This window comes from Panulirus ornatus, chromosome 33 (genome assembly GCF_036320965.1).
Source record: "Panulirus ornatus isolate Po-2019 chromosome 33, ASM3632096v1, whole genome shotgun sequence".
Lineage (NCBI taxonomy): Eukaryota > Metazoa > Arthropoda > Malacostraca > Decapoda > Palinuridae > Panulirus > Panulirus ornatus.
Window position 1 is genome coordinate 9,672,894 of NC_092256.1, and position 23,445 is coordinate 9,696,338.

The following is a 23,445-nucleotide window of genomic DNA, read 5'->3' on the forward strand; positions in this document are numbered from 1 at the left end:
TGGTTCTCATACTCTGCCATTCGCCAATCAAGGTACAAGATCTTATCTTTGATCAATAATGGTCAAGCTCCATCGAAATTAATAAAGCTAAGACAGACTCGATGGCTGTCAATTGAATTAACAATTGTCAAGATACTACCGCAATGGGTTGAACTTAATACTCGCTTTGAAACGGCAAGACATGGTGTTACACAGCTCAGATCCTCTATGACATGTTTTTGACAAGACAAACTGTGCCTTCCTGATATTCCTGTAGCATATTCTTGGAGAAGTTCAGCGTGTAAATGAGAAATTTGAAGCGGAGGGACAAGATTCAACCAAACTGCTAAGCGACCTTATTCAACGTATTGATTCCATAAGTTCCAAGGTCCTCATCCCAGGCAGGAACTCAAAGGAAGGAGATTCAGTACAGAACTACTTAGATCCACATCCATGCTTGGGATACGAGTTTGAAAAGGTGATGACACAATGTAACTTTCCTGATGAAAAGGATATTCGAGGAAGATGCATACAGTTTGTAGTGGAGTTGGTGAGACAACTTAAGTCATCGTTTGCCAGACAATGTCCAAGTGTTACAGTCAATGTCGTCACTGAGTGTAAGTGAATGCCTGCAACCCATAAAGTCTGGAATACTGAAATTAGAAAAGATGTTTACTGATAACGAAGAAATTCTCACAGGCACTGAGTTCCAGTGGGAGGAAGCTTCATCATATACTGTTGAAACAGAACACTGGCACCCTAGCTCTCTGGGGGTGAAACACCCTCGATCAAGGATGCAACAGGAGAATAAATCCCTCCAGTGACCTCTCTCTGTTGGCTTTGACTGTGCTGATATTGCCTCACTCCACTGTTCATGTAGAACTTTATATGAACATCATGTAGTCATACCTTCGATATAGACCGAGCTTGATTAATATCGCAGGATAAGGGTATAAGCATTATTTATTGAGGGAAAGAGAACAGTATTTAAGAGCAGATGTAAATTTCACATTTAATCGGAATGAATATCTCGGTGTCTAGTCCGCCAGGTCATCCATGATGTGTTCAAATCACAGTTTGTACATTGTTATTTCCTTTAATATATTGTTTATGTTAATTGTTTCATGTGTATTAGTGATCCTGACCTTTTTATTATTGAAATCTAATAAGAACAGATTTGAATTTGGTGTTTATCGGTGTGAAGTCTTGAGCTAGCGGCGTTTACATAGCCTAGTGTGTCAACCGAAAGTTATCCGAGGACATAACCCTGGGCTAATGTGTTTACGGGTCGAGATCCACCGTAGAAGAAGACAGTTGGGATCGTGAAAATGTACTCACTTTTTTATATTCTATTATACTTAGTCGCTGTTTCCCGCGTTAGCGAGGTAGCGCAAGGAAACTTGACGAAAGAATGGACCAACCCACCCACATACACATGTGTATGCATAAACGCCCACACACGCACATATACATACCTATACATCTGAACGTATACATACATATACATACACAAACATATACATATATACACGTACATATTCATACTTGCTGCCTTCATCCATTCTCGTTGCCACCCCGCCACACATGAAAAACAGCAGACACACACACACACCCAGGGCCGCGCGCGCTCGAGGTAGCTCTAGGAAAAGACAACAGAGACCACATTCCTTCACACTCAGTTTCTAGGTGTCATGTGTAATATACTGAAACCACAGCTCCCTTTCCACATCCGGGCCCACAAAACTTTCCATGATTTACCCCAGACGCTTCCATGGTTCCATCCGCTGCTAAATCCATTCCCAGATATCTGAAACTTCACTTCCTCCAGTTTTTCTCCATTCACACTTACCTCTTACCTCAACCCTACTGTGCCTAACAACCTTGCTCTTATTCACATTTACTCTCAGTTTTCTTCTTTCACACACTTTACCAAACTCAGTCACCAGCTTCTTCAGTTTCTCACCCGAATCAGCCACCAGCACTGTATCATCAGCTAACAACAACTGACTCGCTTCTCAAGCCCTCTCATCCACCTCAGACTGTATACTCGCCCCTCTCTCCAAAACTCTTGCATTCACCTCCCTAACAACCACATCCATAAACAAATTAACAACCATGGAGACATCACGCACCCCTGCCGCAAACTGACATTCACTGGGAACCAGTCACTTTCCTCTCCTCCTACTCGTACACGTGTCTTACATACTCGATAAAAAACTTTTCACTACTTTCTTCCACAGAGCATCTCTATCAACTCTATCATATGCCTTCTCCAGATCCATAAATGCTACATACAAATCCATTTCTCATACATTCTTCAAAGCAAACACCTGATCCACACATCCTCTACCACTTCTGAAATCACACTGCTCTTCCCCAATCTGATGCTTCGTATATTCCTTTACCCTCTCAATCAATACCCTCCAATATAATTTCCCAGGAATACTCAACAAACTTACACCTCTGTAATTTGAACACTCACCTTTATCCCCTTTGCCTTCGTACATTGGCACTATGCAAGCATTCCGCCAATCCTCAGGCACCTCACCATGAACCATACATACATTGAATATCCTTTATCCTTACCAACCAGTCAACAACACAGTCACCTCCTTTTTTAATTAATTCCACTGCAATACCATCCAAACCCGCCGCCTTGCCGGCTTTCATCTTCCGCAAAGCTTTCACTACCTCTTCTCTGTTTACCAAACCATTCTCCTTGACCCTCTCACTTCGCACACCACCTCGACCAAAACACCCTATATCTGCCACTCTATCATCAAACAGATTCAACAAATCTTCAAAATACTAACTCCATCTTCTCACTTCACCACTACTTGTTATTACCTCCCCATTATCCCCCTTCACCGATGTTCCCATTTGTTCTCTTGTCTTACGCACTTTATGTACCTCCTTCCAAACAGCTTTTTATTCTCCCTAAAACTTAATGATACTCTCTCACTCCAACTCTTTTTCACCTCTTGCACTATTCTCTTGACCTCCTGCCTCTTTCTTTTATACATCTCCCAGTCATTCTCACTATTTCCTTGCAAAAATCCTCCAAACGCCTCTCTCTTCTCTTTCACTAACAATCCTACTTCTTCATCCCACCACTCACTACCTTTTCTAATCTGCCCACATCCCACTTCTCATGCCATAAGCATCTTTTGCGCAAGCCATCACTGCTTCCCTATAAGCATCCCATTTCTCCCTCACTCCCCTTACGTCATGTGTTCTCACGTTTTTCCATTCTGCACTCAATCTCTCCTGGTATTTCCTCACTCAAGTCTCCTTTTCAAGCTCACTTACTCTCACCACTCTCTTCACCCCAACATTCTCTCTTCTTTTCCGAAAACCTCTATAAATCTTCACCTTCGCCTCAACAGGATAATGATCAGACATCCCTCCAGTTGCCCCTCTCAGCACATTAACATCCAAAAGTCTCTCTTTCACGCGCCAATCAATTAACACGTAATCCAATAACGCTCTCTAGCCATCTCTCCTACTTACCTACGTATACTTATGTATATCTGTCTTTTTAAAGCAGGCATTCCCAATCACCTGTCATTTTTCAGCACACAAATGTACAAGCTCTTCACCATTTCCATTTACAACACTGAACACCCCGTGTACACCAATTATTCCCTCAACTGCCACATTACTCACCTTTGCATCCATCACTATAACCCGGTCTCGTGCATCAAAGCTGCTAACACACTCAACTCAGCTGCACCCAAAACACTTGCCTCTCATGATCTTTCTTCTCATGCCCAGGTGCATAGGCACTAATAATCCACCATCACCCATATATATATATATATATATATATATATATATATATATATATATATATATATATATATATATATATATATATTAGATTTTTTACTCTTGGTACATCTGGACACACAATGTTTTATTCATTACTGTTGATATCCTGAAAGACATTTTCTTTTAGCACTACTTTTTTCTTTTTTTTCTTTTTTTTTAACCATTGCACAGTCTGTAAAGACATTCAACCCACTGAACATAATTGGATGATCCTTGGGCTCATTTAACGTTTGACCTAAAAAAAAAACCAGGTCATCATTTACCCAGTAGTCGTAACCCAGTGCTAAAGGGTTCCTCTGACCAGACTGACCGTGTGATGTACGCCAGGGATGATGTATTGGCCGTATGTGATATGATGGTTGTGGGAGCAGGGAGATGTGTATCTGTGTATGATTAACATAGACCTGTTCTGTGACAGGCTGGAGGAGAGGACAGTGTTGGCGACCACCACCACCTTGCTGGAGGCGCTCTCTGCTGTCGCACGCCGCACTCCACACTCCCCCACTGAGGTCAGTGAACCCCTCACCCGCCTCCCTCACACCTCATCCTCACCCGTCCACCTTTCGCCTCGCCTCATCTCACCCTCACCCACCCTCCTCACCCTCACCTATCCACCTTACACCTCACCCGCTATCCACCTTACACTACCTCACCGGCCCACCTCACACCTCACCTCACCTCACACACCTCACCTCACCCTCACCAGCACCTCACTACAGCAGGTTTTGTAGTGGTCCATCTGGCCCCTGAACTTTCTGTTGTAGCTACTAGTACATTCACTACGTCTCTACCTAGAACTGGCCTTTTTTTTTTTGGGGGGGGGGGGGTCGTGAAGACCTGTTTTCTGTGTTTGGTAATGCGTCTCCCGTTGTGTGTTTGGTTTACCTTGCCTCGTTGGTATGCGGGGGAGAGAGAGACGTCTCCGTAGATCAGTGTGGCACTACGCTTGTCATGCAGTGTTGCTCATTGAAAGCTTACCTTTAACTCTTTTTTTTTTTTTATCCCATTTTCTTTTTTCTTCGTCCATTTGTCCACTATCACTTGAACTATGTCATCATATCTTTTCTAAATCGTTTGCTAGTTACGTCGAGTCATGTTCCTCCCTTCACTGGCGAGAGGGGGTCTGTCTCTGGACTTTGACCTATTCCATCGATTGGACTCGGTCGATGAAACTGACACGGGGGTTGTTGAATCGCGAAGTGGTTACCGACCACTGCTATCCCCCCAGAGGCTCAGCCTTACTCAGGGTAGTGATCTCCTACCTCTCCAGAACCTGTAGGTAGGGCAGGTTCCAGAGGTAGGGCCCAACCGCGCCCTTACTCTAGCCTAATGGTCACCATTACCTCCTCGGCTGAGGGAAGCTAGTGCTACATCCTCGGCTGAGGGAAGCTAGTGCTACGTCCTCGGCTGAGGGAAGCTAGTGCTACGTCCTCGGCTGAGGGAAGCTAGTGCTACGTCCTCGGCTGAGGGAAGCTAGTGCTACGTCCTCGGCTGAGGGAAGCTAGTGCTACGTCCTCGGCTGAGGGAAGCTAGTGCTACGTCCTCGGCTGAGGGAAGCTAGTGCTGCGTCCTCGGCTGAGGGAAGCTAGTGCTACGTCCTCGGCTGAGGGAAGCTAGTGCTACGTCCTCGGCTGAGGGAAGCTAGTGCTGCGTCCTCGGCTGAGGGAAGCTAGTGCTACGTCCTCGGCTGAGGGAAGCTAGTGCTGCGTCCTCGGCTGAGGGAAGCTAGTTCTACGTCCTCGGCTGAGGAAAGCTAGTGCTACGTCCTCGGCTGAGGAAAGCTAGTGCTACGTCCTCGGCTGAGGGAAGCTAGTGCTGCGTCCTCGGCTGAGGGAAGCTAGTGCTACGTCCTCGGCTGAGGGAAGCTAGTGCTACGTCCTCGGCTGAGGGAAGCTAGTGCTGCGTCCTCGGCTGAGGGAAGCTAGTGCTACGTCCTCGGCTGAGGGAAGCTAGTGCTACGTCCTCGGCTGAGGGAAGCTAGTGCTGCGTCCTCGGCTGAGGGAAGCTAGTTCTACGTCCTCGGCTGAGGAAAGCTAGTGCTACGTCCTCGGCTGAGGGCAGCTGGCAGTCTGGTGCTCCGTTGTATCCAAGAGTGACCGCACTAATGCAGGGCTTGCGGCCAAACTAATTGTTATTCAGACGTTTGAACAGCCCCTGCCTTCTCTTTCTCCTCGGGTTGTGGGCAAGGCTGTGGTGGCTGACGACACCAAATGTTGGGGGGAAACGCCATTGCTTCCGGCGCACTAATTCCCGTACACACCGCCCGACCTTCTCTCCGGCCAGCATAGCTGAAGCGTCACCTCCTCCTCCTCCTCCTCCTCTCTCTCTCTCTCTCTCTCTCTCTCTCTCTCTCTCTCTCTCTCTCTCTCTCTCTCTCTCTCTCTCTCTCTCTCTCTCTCTCTCTCTTTCTCTCTCTCTCCTGGGACCCCTGTTTCCGTATATGACCGTTACCACCCATCGTCTGACACCCTTCTTATTTACATAGAATTTTTAAGATCTGTTCCACACACACACACATACACACACACACACACGCACACATACACACACACGGCCAGCGGAGTACCGTATCCCAGGTTATGGACACACACAAACTATTTAGCCCAGTAAAACATATTTCTCATGTATCATCTGGTCTTTGGTTAGTGGTCTTATCAGATTCCATTCAATATGTAGTTGATGGAATTATTCTTTGGTAGTAAGGAATTTTGGCTGAGCGGCCGTAAACAAGGGAGTAATGATTACCGGTCGAGGTTTAGAATGGCTATTAGACGCAACAGTTAACAAGGATCAGTTCTGTTTCTGATATTAATATGTCATTGATTATATGGGGGGGTCTGTGTTCATAACCTAATTCGTAGACTACGTTAAGCTGGACTGATGTGGATAAACTGATGAACAGAGCTCATGTTTGGAAAATTTAGTTTTGATATTGATAAGGGCAGAGTTGAACACATCGGCAATAGAAAATAGAGGAAATGCTGTCCACATACAAAACAGAAATAAGGTAAAACACTTTGTTATAATAATCTTTATTGACCTCAAGCTAAGTAAGCAGAGCGGAGTAAAAAAGAAAAAAAAAGAGCAGGCAAAATTCCAGGTTTTATAGCTAACGCTCTAGATTTCCAGTTTAACAAATACTTGCATGAGAATATATTGGTGTGTCCTCAGCTGGAATATTGTGTTTAGTTTGGACACTCCACATGAGAAAAGACGAGTAGAAAGGAAACTCAGAGCACAGCGGCGAACTGTCAGTATGATCCCAAGACAGAGACACCTTACGACAGCCGTCTATATGACAGATTAATTCTCAGAAAAATACTTTAAGAGGTGTTCTGATACAGGCATTAAAAATAGGCAGAGGCTTTGTGTTAAAGCAAGCCGTTATTTAGAATTACATCGGATTTCATTCTTAAAACTAGATATAAACTCGCCATGCTTGTGGTCGTAGGATATCAAGGAAATTCTTCCTTTATCATAGAGAAATTCTTTTCAGCAGAGTGAAGTACAGAGAACTTTCTGTCCCGGGCAGCGTCTTACGCACAAACCTACGCGTCACAGCCAGAGTTGCCAACTCAGAATTTCAGATGGCGCTAGATTCACTCTCGATAAGCGCTAAACTTACTAAAATGCAGCGAAAAAAAAAATGCTCTTCTAATTATTTCTGCTCTTTGACGTGCCAGATTATTAATAACAGGTAAGACCGACTGTTCTAACACTAGATAACTGGCCATTATTCCAGATCTGCTCATTTCCAGTCCGCAATTCCTTCGTCCTTAGTCGTGTGAGGGGCCTGGTTGCGGTTGCGATGATTCGTAAGTCGTAAGCTTTCAGTGACCTAATTTTTTTCAGCACCTCCTTAGGCAGTTTATAATCATAACAGCAGTTTCCATTTCTTCATAGTCGATACTTGATAGTTAGTATTGCATTTAAGCTTTTGATAGTCTATTTCAAAGCTCTGACATCACGATGTTCATATGACTTTTAAAGTTACGCCTTACATCAGTGAGGCAATGTCAGCACAGTCATAGCCAACACAGAGAAGTCACTGGAGGGATATTCTCCTGTTGCATCCTTGATCGAGGGTGTTTCACCCCCAGAGAGCTAGGGTGCCAATGTTCTGTTTCCACAATACATGATGAAGCTTCCTCCACTGGAATTCAGTGCCTGTGAGAATTTCTTCATCAGTAAACATCTTTTCTAATTTCAGTATTCCAGACTTTATGGGTTGCAGGCACTCACACTCACTGACCACATTGACTGTAACACTTGGACATTGTCTGGCAAACGATGACTTAAGTTGTTCCACCAACTCCACTACAAACTGTATGTATCTTCCTCGAATATCCTTTTCATCAGGAAAGTTACATTGTGTCATCACCTTTTCAAACTCGTATCCCAAGGATGGATGTGGATTTAAGTAGTTCTGTACTGAATGTCCTTCCTTTGAGTTTCTGCCTGGGATGAGGACCTTAGAAGTTATGGAATCAATTCGTTGAATAAGGTCGCTTAGCAGTTTGGTTGGATCTTGTCCCTCTGCTTCAAATTTCTCATTTACACGCTGAACGTCTCCAAGACTATGGTACAGGAATATCAGGAAGGCACAGTTTGTCTTGCCAAAAACAAGTCATAGAGGATCTGAGGTGTGTAACACCATGTCTTGCTATTTCAAAGTGAATATTAAGTTCAACCCACTGCTGTAGTATCATGACAATTGTTGATTCAATTGACAGCCATTGCTTTCAATAGATCTTGACTATTATTGATCAAAGGAAAGATTTCCTTGTACCCTGCTTGGCGAATGGCAGAGTGGGAGAACCAGTTACAGGTATCTGATCATAGAATTCAGGTTCCTGGGGAAACACTCTGCAGCAGCATGAGACACAGTTGGCTGTAGAAAATGACACATTCACACTCTTGATCAGGATCAGATGAGGAACCTTTAATTTAAGCTTAGCATGCACTCTACTGTGATAGCATCACATATCCCATTAGCATTACAGTCAGTCAGCTCAACAAGGTCCAAGAAAGTCACTACAATTTTATTACTTTCAGAACAGAACCGGAGAACAACACCTAATAGTTTCATTACTCTCACAATTAAGAGGCTAAACTTCTGATTGTCTAGATCACTTTTTAAGCCACTGTTAAAATGCAGGGCAATCACATTGCACACAACTGCACTACACCTCGACCTTTTTAACTTGAAATTCTTGTATCCTTTACTGTCTGCAAATTGTGCTTTGCACAACTCACTGAGATGATCAACACGTGATGAACAGTGTTCTGCAGTGAACAGTGATACAATCCCTTCAGTCTCCCGTGCGTCGTCACTCACTTTCAAACGGAGTTGTGGTTTGTCTTCGAGTACTGAATGGCTCTTCAGCTTTCTTGTGTTTGGCTGTTTTGCTGTGTCTTCCACTGTCAATAAATTTGGCAAACAATGGACAATGGCAGTACTTGAAAAGACATTTTTTGTCATCCTCCTTAACCTCTTTTCATATTTGGGATCTTTCAACCACTCTGCTCTAAAACGTAGAGTATATTTCTTATCCGTTGTTGTGTTCGTTAAATGTAATGGCCCGCACATACGCACGTGAACCAGCGATATTACCGTACTTCATGGCCCACGGATAATCCTGTCACCACCAAGAGCACACAGGGCTCTCATGGTGCACAGAGGCCACAGGGTAAATAAGATCATGGTAACAGGTTACTTATGGTACACAGGGACCTCTTGGTACACTGGGTACTTTGTGACTTCATGGTACACAGGGACCTCATAGTACACAGGAGGCTCATGGTACACAGGGGACTCATGGTACACAAGGACACCATGGTACATAAGCGCTTCATGGTGCACGTTGATTTGATCTATCTCTTTAACCACGGCAAGTTTATTATGCACCCCATGCTCATCCTGTGAGCGGTGGCGCAAAATGGGTACAGATGTGTCAGTAAACCCGACGTGAACGAACCTTGCAGTTTGCCGCTTCCCATAATGTTTCGTACGGATGGTGATGGAAGTCGTTGTACTCCTCCAGCTGTTGTTAAACTAACATTTCCTTCAAGTACTCTTGTTTGATATATTTTTAAGGAAAAGTTTTACTCAGTTAAGAAGAATACTGTAATTTTGCACGGTAATAAAATGAATAATTTTCCAGTGAGTAACTAGTGATGGAGTAAGATATTGCCATTCGGACAGCGAACTGCTTTTAATTACTAATTGCTCCTCTTGTGGTTGTCATGTAAGGGAAGTGGTGGCAGTGGAGCTGAGAATGATAATGTATTCTGTGGGTCACAGTGATCCTTCCCTCCGCATAACTGGAACGGACTGCTGCCAATTTCATGCTGTTGATGCGATATTTCACTCCCTCCCTCCTTCCTTACGGTCGGGAGGGAGTGTTGACATTTGTATTTGGATTTTGGAGAGCGCAGCTTGCAGAGCAGAGGCCAGGATCATGGATGACAATATTGAGGGAACGGAGAGGCAGGAGGTTGTGGTAGGAAGGGACGTGAGCAGCAGTGCACCGCTGGTTCCCCTGGAGGCCCTGCTTGTGGACGCACAGAGTTGAGGGAGGCTAAGGCAGGAGCAGGAAAGAAAAAAAGAGTAGCGCAACTCATTGGCACTGGCGAGGGAGGTGCGAATAGTACAGTCTTTCATGGTCATAATAATTGGCATTCATGTCTCTTGTTACGTGGCGTTATTGGGCTGCCTACATGCAGCAATATAGTGTCTTAATTATTCTGTTGAAGTAGAATTACTTGACTTTCAAAGTACAACTCATCCTCATGAAGTGTGGTTTTAGCCTTCACACATTTACACGAGTGTTATATATATATATATATATATATATATATATATATATATATATATATATATATATATATATATATATATATAAAGGCAGCAAGTATGAATTATGTTCATGTGTATATATGCATATGTCTGTGTATGTATATATATGTATACGTTGAAATGTATAGGTATGTATATGTACGTGTGTGGACGTGTATGTATATACATGTGTTTGTTGGTGGGCTACCTCGCTAACACGGGAGACAGCGACAAAGTATAATAAATGAATATAACTAAATAAATAAATGAATATATATATATATATATATATATATATATATATATATATATATATATATATATATATATATATATATAGAGAGAGAGAGAGAGAGAGAGAGAGAGAGAGAGAGAGAGAGATTGTGTGGCGGCTTATGATTTTTTGTTTGATGTATTGCCACTATCCTCTCATGCCGGGGTGACGCAGGGTGATGGAAGCCCGTCCTGGGGCTCGGCCCTATCCCAGCACCCACGTCTCGCCCCAGACAACCTACTCCTGCTTGTTCAGCAGCTCAGGACAAGACTCGCCCATCTCAGCAGGGCGACCTAGTGCCATGCACTGTCCCGACCTAGTGCCATGCACTGTCCAGCCAGACACAGCCTAGTCAGCACATCGATGTCGTGCACACAGCTTCGTCAGTAGATGCCAGAAGGAACCACCTACAGCCTGAGGAGGAGTGTGGAGATTGCTGATTACAGGACGGAGAATCCACTTCACGAGGGAAATACTGAGAACAATCTCTGGCAGGACAAGGATGTGGACTAAATGTCAATGATGGAATGTCTTCAGGTGTCCCACAGTCGTACCTTCAAGTCCTTTTGAATTATTGAAGATGATATAATGATCGTGGCAGTGTTAATTGATAGATGTTTTTAACACGGGGAGCAGTTTGTCTTCGTACAGAATTAACATTCACATGATGGACATCACTTAAGAATATAGTAAACTCATAGAAAAAATTGAGAAATTATCATCGAAGGAAGAAGGTCTTCTACGCGTTTACTCGGAGGAAATGTGTGTGCTCATGTTAGTGGCGTTACATGGATGATATTCGGAATGGAGTGGTCTGTCTGTGGTCCGCTAGCGTAGCATAGACACGGGATGGATGCCGAGCGGCGACGAGCCTTGCATGAGGTTGGGAGAACGAATTGTGCTCACCAACAGCCTTCCCTAAACGCGATGATGTATGCCAAGTTCACTCGACTCATCTCTCCTCCTTCATCCACAGTGCGAGAACTTGTCATAGCAGTACTAGACGAACCTCTGGCCAACAAGTGTAAAGGAATTGAAAAAGAATTTACTCTACGGGCTTATGATGATGTTTGTCATGCAGGCATAGCATATGCAGCCTTGCAGGTTAGGTTTTGGGTTGACATTTGATGGACAATGATGTATGCCACTCCTACTGAGAACAACAGTATGTCCCTTGAGTGTGATTCGCTGTACAGTATATTACTGTGATTAGGAGTAAGACCCCCAGGTACAGCTTATTAGTATGATATCATACCTATGAGTATGATTCCTTTTAGATCATACCGGGATATTCATAAGACTTGCCCCAGTTACAATTGTCAGTGATATTTTTGAGGTAATCTGGAAGTATTTTATAAAAGATATAATGATGTTGATTTCTTAAGAATGTGTTCGTTGTAGTGTTTTAAGTACAATTTGTATTTTTAATATTTTTGCATGGATACTTTTTATGATTTTTATATATTCCAGTTTTCAGAATTTGTATTTTTCATTAATTGCGAAGTTATCGACCTTTGGAGTATTTGATTGTGTAATATATTAAGTAATAGATGTGTTGAAACATGTATTCATACCCAGCCGGACAGTAGCACCTAAAAATTCCCAAATTTTAGGTATGGGCACTTGAGAATCTAGGCCAGGTTTGAAGCTACGCATTTTGGCCTTGAACGTCTATTTCAGGCTGCCAGAGACATTAAAAGTACTTCAGTCTTCTCGAGAGTTTAGTATTTTATTATGATAAGCTGATAAGATAGTCATATTATCTGTGAAGGCGAGTTGACGACTGCATCGAATGCCAGTACTACGTATATTTATTGCAAGTTATCGTAATTATCACAAACGTTTATACATTTATCGTATTTTTAGCCTTTTATTATTAAGGCCCTGAATAGCATAGAAAGTGTTACCTGACCCTCGTTTTACGTTTAGTTTAGGTCTTGAGTTAGGGTTTAGGTTTGATTCCAAGTTTCCAAAAGTTAGAACAACCTACGACCGAAACCTAGGCCATAAGTCGTACCAGAAGAACGTAACATCCTAACCTAAGCCTAAGACATCCTACGACCTAACCAAAGGACCCTCCACCGAAGGATCGAGCTTAGGGTTTAGGTTAATGAGGTAATCCCCGGAACTTGACGTAAGATCTTACCATATCAAGCTTATTAGCGGTTATTTCTAAGCTTGGAATTAAGCTCATGATCTCTCGTCGAACTTGACCCACATTACCTAAAGGGTTAGCAGACCTAAGGACGTAAGCTTAATCTAGGACTTAACCTAAGGACTTAACTCAGCGCTAAAACTAGGTAGGACTTAACTCATAGGCAAACTTAGGAAGTACACGAAGGACCATAGAGCCTAACCTGGGACCTAACTTAAGGAGTTAACTTAGAGCAACTTATCCTAGAAGCTAACCTGTGGACTTAGAGCAACCCATCTTTATTAGGAGCTAGTTTAAGGACTTAAAGGCTAATTGAGGACTTACCCTGAAAACCTTTACCCTGGAAACGAAACCTAGAACTTGACAAAAAAATCTAACCAATCCTAGAAACTTGAAGTAGAACTTTGGACTTGACCTAGCCTAGCTTTATTAAGAACTTAAAATCTATATTAGGAAGTTAAGCGAAGGAACTTACCTTCACCTAAGGATTTAACGAAGAGCTAACTTAATTGATTAACCTAAGAACTTGAAACTTAGTCTTGGACTTAGATAAGGACCTAACCTAATCTAAGGATTTAATCCTCTGACCTCGAAACTAATCTAAGGACCTAACCTGGAAATAAATTTAGGACCTAACCTTTGTTTCACTATCGTATGTAATCCAGTTTAAGAACTTAGAACTTAACGTAGGCTAACCAAAGTACCTAACCCAATCTAAGAACTTGACGTAGCTTAAGAGCCTAACCAGAACTTTGCGTAGCCAACGAACCTAACCAAAGACCTTAATACAGTACGTACAACAACGTAGCCCAAGAACCTAAACAAAGAACTCAACATTATCATAGACTTTAACATAGGACTCCTATGGACCAAACCTAAGAACGTAACATAAAAACAGAGAACTCAACATAAAAACCAGAGAACTTAACATAAGGACCAAACGCAAGAACTGAGCATATGACTTGACGTGAGAGTGTAACCGAAGGGCATAGAGTACAACCTAGCCCCTAATTTAAGGACTTAACTTACAGCTTAACTTAGGAGATAAGGACGTCACCTAACTCTAGGACAATCTAGATTCATAGCCTGGAGTGCATAAACGAACATATAAACCTTGATATGATTTATATATTTAATTTTCGTAGCTTAAGTCATGAACCCCGTTGACTCCTTCCTTGTCTGGCACCGAGCGTTGTGGACGGACCAGAGTCGGCGAACGTATGTAAGCATCGAACGATTGCTGAAAATTCTGTTAATATTCTGAGAAAATTTTAATGTATGATAAAAAGGAACATGCTTAGATAGTATTATCATGTGCGTAACTTGGAAGGATTTGCTAAAACTGGGAAAGAATTAGATAAACCGTACTGCTATTATAGATTAGCTAATCGTCTATTTAAACACTTGATTTTAGTCGACAATCCTTCCATGAGAAACTGTTGCCCAAGGCTGCCTTTTCATGATGAGATTAACGTTTCCTTATCTATTTGTTATCTGTCTGAGATTAACGTTTCCGTATCTATTTATCTCTCTTGTTTATCATCTGCCGCTCGTGGCTGTTCTGCTCCTCTCTGCTCCAAGGTGATTAGCTGTGTTGATTTCCTTATACTCTGTCATTTGCCTTTTGTTTACATAGTTTCCTTCTCTCTTTGATTTCCATCTGTCCTCATAGCTTGCTGTCTTTGTCTTTTTCTTGTATTCTGATTTTCTGATACTCTATTCGAAGTCCACCTGCAAATCTAACCTCCGAACATTCCCCACTTCCATATATTCCTTGTCTCTAAGTATTTATTACCTATCCTTCCTCATCACCTGATGTTCCTTAGTTCATGCTGTTTTTTCTTGTTTCCATCTGCCTATTTCCAGCTGTTCACATAAAAAAAGATTCATAGTCCATGATTGTTTTTACAGTATTTAAAGGGACCTGTAGGAAGAAGTAAATATTCTTTCCCTTTGAAGTGGTGGTAATCCTTACACTCCATATTACCCTCTCCACCCCACTAGCTAAGGAATGAACTTATCTGAGACCCAGGAGCCTTTGAACTTTTTTTTTTTTCTCGGAGACCTTGGACCCAAGGGATGATATCCGGGGTTCTGCTATGTTACGTAAAGTAAATGATATAGATGTCTCACAAGGGTGTTAGACAAGGGGAGGATTTCCAGCCCCCCGCTCCCTCCCCTTTTAGTCGCCTTCTACGACACGCAGGGAATACGTGGGAAGTATTCTTAATCCCCTATCCCCAGGGATAATATATATATATATATATATATATATATATATATATATATATATATATATATATATATATATATATATATATATTATCTTGATTAAGGCATCCTCAGCTAACATAAAAGAAATCGGAGACTGTACCAAAGAATTTAGTGGTTCTGTACCAAACTTTTGTGATTCTGTGTCAGAAACTGTGATTCTCTGCCAAGCAGTTTAAAGGTTCCATGCCAAAGAGTTTCATGGCTCTCCACCAAGGGGTCCAGTGATGTACGATGTGATTAGGAGTTCCTCACCAAGTGATCTAATGGTTCCTCACCATGTGATCTAGGGGTTCCTCACCAAGTGATCAAGGGGTTCCTTACCATGTGATCTAGGGGTTTGCACCAAGCAAACAATACAGTGCTTTCGTACCGAGCAGTATAGTCTTTCCTTACCTAGCAGTACAGTGGTTCCGTGCCGAACAATATAGTAGTTCCGTGCCGAACAATATAGTGGACCCGTATCGAGCAATGTAGTGGTTCCGTACCGAGCAATACAGTTATTCCGTACCGAGCAATATAGCGGTTCCGTACCGAGCAATATAGCGGTTCCGTACCGAGCAATACAATGATTCCGTACCAAGCAATACAGTGGTTCCGTACCGAGTAATACAATGATTCCGTATCGAGCAATACAGTGGTTCCGTGCCGAACAATACAGTGGTTCCGCAGCGAGCAATACAGTGGTTCTGTACAGAGCAATATAGTGGCTCCTTGCCGATCAATATAGTGGTCCCATACCTTAGGGGGTTAGCCAGTTATGTGGTCATTATCCTAGGCGTAGCGTCGTTACTATGGCGCCTTCTCAGCGTAGGAACACGTAAAGCGTAATGTTTGGTTATCTTCATTTTTCCGCTTTTCTAAAAAAATTGAAGGCATCATTAAGTGCAGAACTACATGGATTATAAAGGGTAAATACTGATATCTTGGATACCTGGGGCGAAGTTATTCCTAGAATCTGTTTGGAATCGCACAAGTGGCCTTGAATTCTGCTGGTTTCGTGTGGATGTACTAACCACTTTGCTGTTGCCCGGCGGATACGGTCACCATCCCTGCTGCCTATTTGCTGTGATCATTACTGCGTTGAGACAAGCGTAACGTCTGCTGCTTTATCAAGTCTTCGTCTGCCAACATGCATAATTTTTTTTTTTATGTCGCATAAGTAACACGCAAGGACATAGTTCTATTAATATGTGGACAGTTGGGTTGTCGAGAGCCAGCACAGGCCCCGGGGTAGGCAACCTTACCTTGCTCCCTCCCAGGGTGAGGTGTTTGGGGGCCATGATATCTTCATTTTAGAACTTACGGAAAACAAGATTTTTTCTTTTTATTTAGAACTTACGGAAAACAAGACCTTGAATTAGGACAGCATCGAGTTCATAAATGCATGTACACTATAGTATCGTGATCGATGAGTTAGGTTGGGGGTTTACGCTGTACATTTTACGTAATATTGAGTAGGGTTAGACAAAAAATGAGGAGGTGAGGCCCGGGCCCCTAGATGGATCCCAGGCCCTGGGGCAACGACTACCCCCTACTCTCTTCCCCCCACCCGACCAAGAGGGCTGCAGTGACTGACGGACCGAAGGGGCAAACATCCAAACAACATAGACAAGGAGGAGGCGACTGCTGGTTGTGATCGCCCAGATTGGCTCTGTACCAGTTCTAACGTCTCTCTACATGCCTTGCCTTCATATGATGAGCTGCCGCCTTCTATTTTGTGTTGGTGTAACTCGGGACCATGACGCTTATCTTTTATCAGGGTCTTATTTTCCTCTTAGTCCATTAATACCATGTGTTTCGAGTTCTTAATAGTACATATGCTCTGAAAATATTTCTCATGCACCTTCGGAATTCCCTCCGTACACCATCTTTGTTAACTTTATCTTATTGATGTTAGAGAAAATTCTCCGGGCCATAGCCTAGAATTATGATAATGTTATGGAAAGTTCTCCTGGCCAAAACCTTTCAGTTAATGTCAAGAGAACGTTCTCCAAGTCATAGCTGAGCATATTGATATTATTGAAGGTTCTCCAGGCCTTATCCTAGATTGGACTTTGATTTTACAATGCCCTTCACCCCTTTACCTTTATTATTTTATACCATCTTCAGCCTGGCCATTTGGTCCTTAACTAAAATCTTGCTCCTGGTGAATTTAGGGATTTTTTTCCCTATGATCCGTTGATTTATCTGTTATTTTTCGTACTTAAAGTGTTCCTTGGTCCCTTCCTTACCTTTTGGAATAATTTCTCGGTACCATATGCGCCTCATGCTTCCTGCTTACCATGTCTGTCTTACCTGACTGTTGACATGTGTCGAACGAGCCGTTTTGACTTACGGATCTTCATCAGTTCCATAGTCTTAGATCATCTGTTCCATAGTCTTAGCACAAAAATCTGTTGTAACTTAACATCTCATTCTTCGAATTTTTTTTTTCCAGTTTATTGTAATGGAAGTATTTGCTCACAATAAGTGTATGTATGTATTTAATTATTGTTATTATTTTATTATTATTATTATCATTATTATTATTATTTTTTTATTACTTTTGCTTAATTAGCCTGCTGCCATGGAATGCTAAATCCCTTTTTTCACCGGTATGGAAATGCACTATATATATATATATATATATATATATATATATATATATATATATATATATATATATATATACTTCAAGAGAACCTTCTGCGCACTCGAACAATATGAACTATATGAATAGCAGTGTCATGTTCTTGATGCAAGCACACGGTCCTGCCAGCAAGTCATCGTATGGCATATTTTTTCTATATTTTCTCACAATCTGTAATCTCGATTACTCGGTTCCACCTGTAGCTTCACACACCTCTGTCTCCCGCACAATTGCCAAATAATCGAGCAGACAACCAATTTAACGTAACAAAATGCCTAAACACATAACTTTCCCTTCCCACATCATAACAATCAACGCGAAGGTTATAAACAAATTAAATGTCCTTAGAACATGTACGGGGACCAGTTTTGGACTCGAAAAATAGACTCGTATTATACTTTGCAAACAGGTCATCCATTCCACCTTAAACTACGCTTCAAATGCTCGTTCGTCAACCTTACCAAAATATAAAGTTGCAAACACATAAAACAAAGCACAACAGCCATCAGCTGCATAGCATCGACATAATGAACAGAGGCACCATGAAGCAATATTTCTTCCAGCACAATATCACCTCAACATTCTCGGCACTCGTATCCTGGCAACCACACCAGACCTTTCTTATTCAAGCCGCTCCGTAGCCATCACCAAAGTAGGATGGAATATAAGAATGACCCCTGAATTGCCCTTGGGAAACATTGTCCTCCTACAAACACAACATTGGCAAAACATGAAGAGTCCGAAATGAGCCGACATGAACTTTACCGGTCTCCTAGCAGCCCTTCATACACCGCCCCTACCAGACAAGGCACCCATCTGAAACTAAAATTTCCAGACATGAACGAATTAGCTTCTCCAGTTTACGTAGTGTACACCACACCAAACTCCATTACAATCAGTTTCAACATGTCATTATCCATCATGGCTCAAGTACACCTTCAGCACGGAAGACGCTGAACACTTGTTAGTTCTCAATTGCTCAGTGTTTACCTCGTGAGACACATTTTACCACACACACGACAATCCAGCCGGTACGAATCTCTCAGACTTCTGAAGTGAGGAAGTTTAGGTATATATATATATATATATATATATATATATATATATATATATATATATATATATAGAGAGAGAGAGAGAGAGAGAGAGAGAGAGAGAGAGAGAGAATCAATTTTGCGCGTGATCAAGTTATTCCTACGAGTCCACGGGGAAAATGAAACGTGTTTCATTTTCCCCGTGGGGAGAAAGAATACTTCCCACGTAATCCCTGCGTGTCGTAGAAGGCGACTAAAAGGGGAGGGAGCGGGGGGCTGGAAATCCTCCCCTCTCGTTTTTTTTTTTTTTTTTCAATTTTCCAAAAGAAGGAACAGAAGGGGGCCAGATGAGGATATTCCCTCAGAGGCCCAGTCCTCTGTTCTAAACGCTACCTTGCTACGCGGGAAATGGCGAATAGTTTGAAAGAAAAAGAATATATATATATATATATATATATATATATATATATATATTTTTTTTTTTTTTTTTTTTCTTTGTCGCTGTCTCCCGCGTTTGCGAGGTAGCGCAAGGAAACAGACGAAAGAAATGGCCCAACCCACCCCCATACAAATGTATATACATACGTCCACACACGCAAATATACATACCTACACAGCTTTCCATGGTTTACCCCAGACGCTTCACATGCCTTGATTCAATCCACTGACAGCACGTCAACCCCGGTATACCACATCGCTCCAATTCACTCTATTCCTTGCCCTCCTTTCACCCTCCTGCATATATATATATATATATATATATATATATATATATATATATCTTCTTTCAAACTATTCGCCATTTCCCGCGTTATATATATATATATATATATATATATATATATATATATATATATATATATATATATATATATATATATACACACTTTATTACTGATTCAGTACTATGGTAACAATCTGTTTAATTTTCAGTCATCATTCAATGTTACTAGCAAAAGAGTTCGATAACAAGCCAAGCGGCGACTCAGGGTACAGGATGAACCCGCTCCACAAACATATTCTGCCGTAGTAATGGGTGATGGCAGCGTGGCATGCTGTCAGTTGCCAAGTTTTTTTCCCCTCCTCAACAGTCGGTTGTTGACTTTCAGCGTGGCCCAAGACTATCAGTGCGCAATACTGATATGGTAGAAATAGACCTAACAGAGACTTAACGTAATTTAACGAACGCAAAGCGAGGTTAGGATTAGGAAGCATTGCTAGCACGTATTTCTGTAACTTTCACTTTTGTCCCACTTTCCACTTTGCAGGCACAAGCTCGATTCTCTAATGCATAATGTTTTATATATATATATATATATATATATATATATATATATATATATATATATATATTTGTGATAATATCTAGAATGTGAAACGGGATATATTTCTAAGATTCTAAAGTGAAAATTATCCTATTTTTTGTTCATACATATCCGCCATTTCCCGCGTTAGCGAGGTAGCGTTAAACTAATTGAGTGATCATGATTGCAGATAGAGTGCTGAGAAGGGGCATATGCCCCCAAGCTCTCAGAATTTAGCTATTCGCATAGACCCTGGGTTCAATGATATATTTATCTTATCCTTGAAATCATTCAATAGTATATTATGAGAAATATCATTTATAAAGAAATATCCCTGGAATTTCAGTGTGTAAATAGAGTGAAATACTCTGGCATCTCGTTGTTGACAGGATAATTAGAAATTTTTGTGAATAACACAATTTTAGGCCACATCTCTCATGCTGTCCACGGATTTTTGACGGCTAGGGTAATTCTATCCCATTTATTTGTCCTGCAAGAATACTAATCAAAGTGTCGTTGTGTTTTGATATAGAATATTATATGAAACATTATATAAACCAGAGGTCTTCATAACGAATACATCTTTGCAAATGTTGACATTTTTTCAAAGTTCGAACTCGCATTAGGGAAAAAAAAAAAAACAGTCGAGAAGCATCGGGAGTGTGAACCCACGGTGTCTTCGATGGCTTTATAGGCCTACTGGGAAAAATGTCTGGAGATCAGGATCAGAACAAAGAATATGTGAGACGTTAGAATCCAGGGAGAAAACATGACGCTTTTACTTTTCTTCCCTCATGGCATGAGACCCGGCAGTAATTTGTTAACAACAGCTATATAAGGCTATAAGATCGTAGGATGTAAAAAAAAGCTAAAAGATTTTAGCAAACAAGCCAAAAAGGTTACATCAGACTAAGGCTATAAGATCCTAGCATATGAAAAATTTTGGCTATATTATTTTACAACTATATCAGTCTGTAAGATCCTAGCAGACAAAAATAGGCTACATCAGGCCATAAGATCCAAGTGTGAAGATTGATTGTGTTATAAACAAAAGTTATAGATCTGAGCTGAACTTGCAAGAGACATCTGATGACACTGACGTCTTTAAGTTAACGTTCACCAAATTCGAGACTACTGAAAAAAAAAAAAAAAAATGAACCATCGCAAAGAAGGATGTGAGACTGGGAGTAGAGATTCACATAATAGAGAGGAACAGTGGCTGGAGAATTGAGAGGAGACCTTCAACAGTGGAAGAGGTCATGAGTCATGAAGAGTGTTTTGGACTGGTAGCAGCAGGAAGCGTCATTATTCACTCCACTGAAGGAACTCCATAACAAGTTTTTCGTTCTACTGACCACGAGGAATCTCCCCAAGAGCAAGAACTCGGCTGATCTCTTGTACCTAGCTATACAACTTCAAGTAATTGTGATCTGTGTCTAGGCATCCTACAGAAGCCCGTCGTAGACTAAACACTAAATTACAACTTTGGAACTGCTTTCGTTCTTAGTCTCTTGCTGTGAAGATATATTCTCATATTTGCCCTGTCGCATTACAAACCCTGTTAACTAATTTTATATCGGATGCAAGCCAAGAACACTCATCAAATTAAAGCTAATACTTATACACCCAAGGAGATCAATGGAAGTTGTCTAGAAAAGTAAAGATCTATGAGAAAGGCTCATCATTAACCAAGGTTTTGGTAATTACGGCTGTTAAGACCAGAAATATTCTGCACAATGTTTGTGTGTGATTACTTACTGTTTGTTGCGGGGAGAAAGTCAGTCTCTCGTGTTGCCACATCTCTTAACATTGCATATATTTTGCAAGTCTTATAAATTTATGTACACACACACACACACACGCCACACACGGTAGCATGATTGGGTTGTGTGTTTGCTGACTTGCAATCATAATTATTAGAAAATATGTTTTGCGATATGTTTTGAAGTTATTGTTGCATGAATATGTGAACCGACATATTGTTCTCTTTGTTTTCGCATACCGCATTTGAGTGGAGTTCTCCACATGAATATGATTATGTTCTAAGTGTTATAGAGAACCTGGTTACTATATGCGTAGGTAATTAACACATGCCATATCAAAGCATCACTCAGTGCTTTATGCACTTTGTAGTATTATATTAGCTATTACTCGACTAGCATTTGTCTTTCAGGGACCAGAGAATGATGAAAAAAAATATGGTTATAGTGCAGTAGGGTGCTGATGGGTCAGAATATAGTTTTTTTTCCCCCCAGAGAGTGCACCATAGCATTTTTTGCCCTAGGCTTCGGAGGCACCTTCACAACCCCAATTAATAATTAACGGGCCTCAACATGTTCATTTGGATAGTCCCTCGCTATAATCAAACAAATATGCTAGTAATGGTTGGTTTGGAATTGGCGACCCAACGCACCACACCCGTGCAAATTAATGGGAAACATTGGTCAGGTTTTGGTTAACCCGTCGCCATCTTTGGATAATCCAGAGTTTTTCTTGTTAAAACTAACAATTTATAAAAAAAAAGATTTTAGATAATGATATTAATCTCATATGATATTCAAGTCAACGTATACATTATCCAATCAAAATATGTATTTGTTCCTGCACAAAGAAAGCATGGCTGGTACGATTCCCACGTATATCAACGTAACTGAACAAATGACATTTAGCGCACTGCTAAGAATATGAAAATTGAAGTAATGTGACTGTTGACTACGGCCACGCTGGGCTTCCCCGCTGACCTAGATTCACAGGGAATTGCATGATAAGCTGTTGTGTACCCATGTTTGTATACAAGGACTGGGTGTTACTTATTACAGTCCGGGGATGAGTTTTTCCACTAGTAGAACCTCTTGAGTTTTCTCTACTCTCAAATGGCGTAGTTTCGTTGACACTATCATCATTTATGTGATTAATTGCTCACGGTCGGTGTAAGTCAGCATGAGATGCGCCCGCGTAATTTGGTATCTTTTTGTGTATTGAAGAACTTTTATTATTTGTGTATTGATCCTCCTAAGTAGTTACTGTGTATCATGTATAGCACCAAACTGAATATGTTGGAAGGAAAATGAACACGCCTTGCATATTTGATTTTACAATAAACCTCTTATCATTCAAGGGCCAATAT

The 23,445-nt window shown here is 41.4% G+C and overlaps 1 protein-coding gene across 1 annotated transcript in view; it reads left to right on the plus strand.

Moving 5' to 3' along the window:
* The window catches only part of LOC139759441 (uncharacterized), a 64,852-nt gene extending 52,369 nt beyond the window's left edge, over positions 1-12,483 (plus strand). The window contains exons 4-5 of the mRNA XM_071681553.1: positions 4,229-4,319; positions 11,097-12,483. Of these exons, the coding sequence (XP_071537654.1) occupies positions 4,229-4,319; positions 11,097-11,219 (214 nt within the window). The 3' untranslated portion in view covers positions 11,220-12,483. The remainder of the gene's footprint in view (positions 1-4,228; positions 4,320-11,096) is intronic.
* Positions 12,484-23,445: the final 10,962 nt, after the last annotated feature.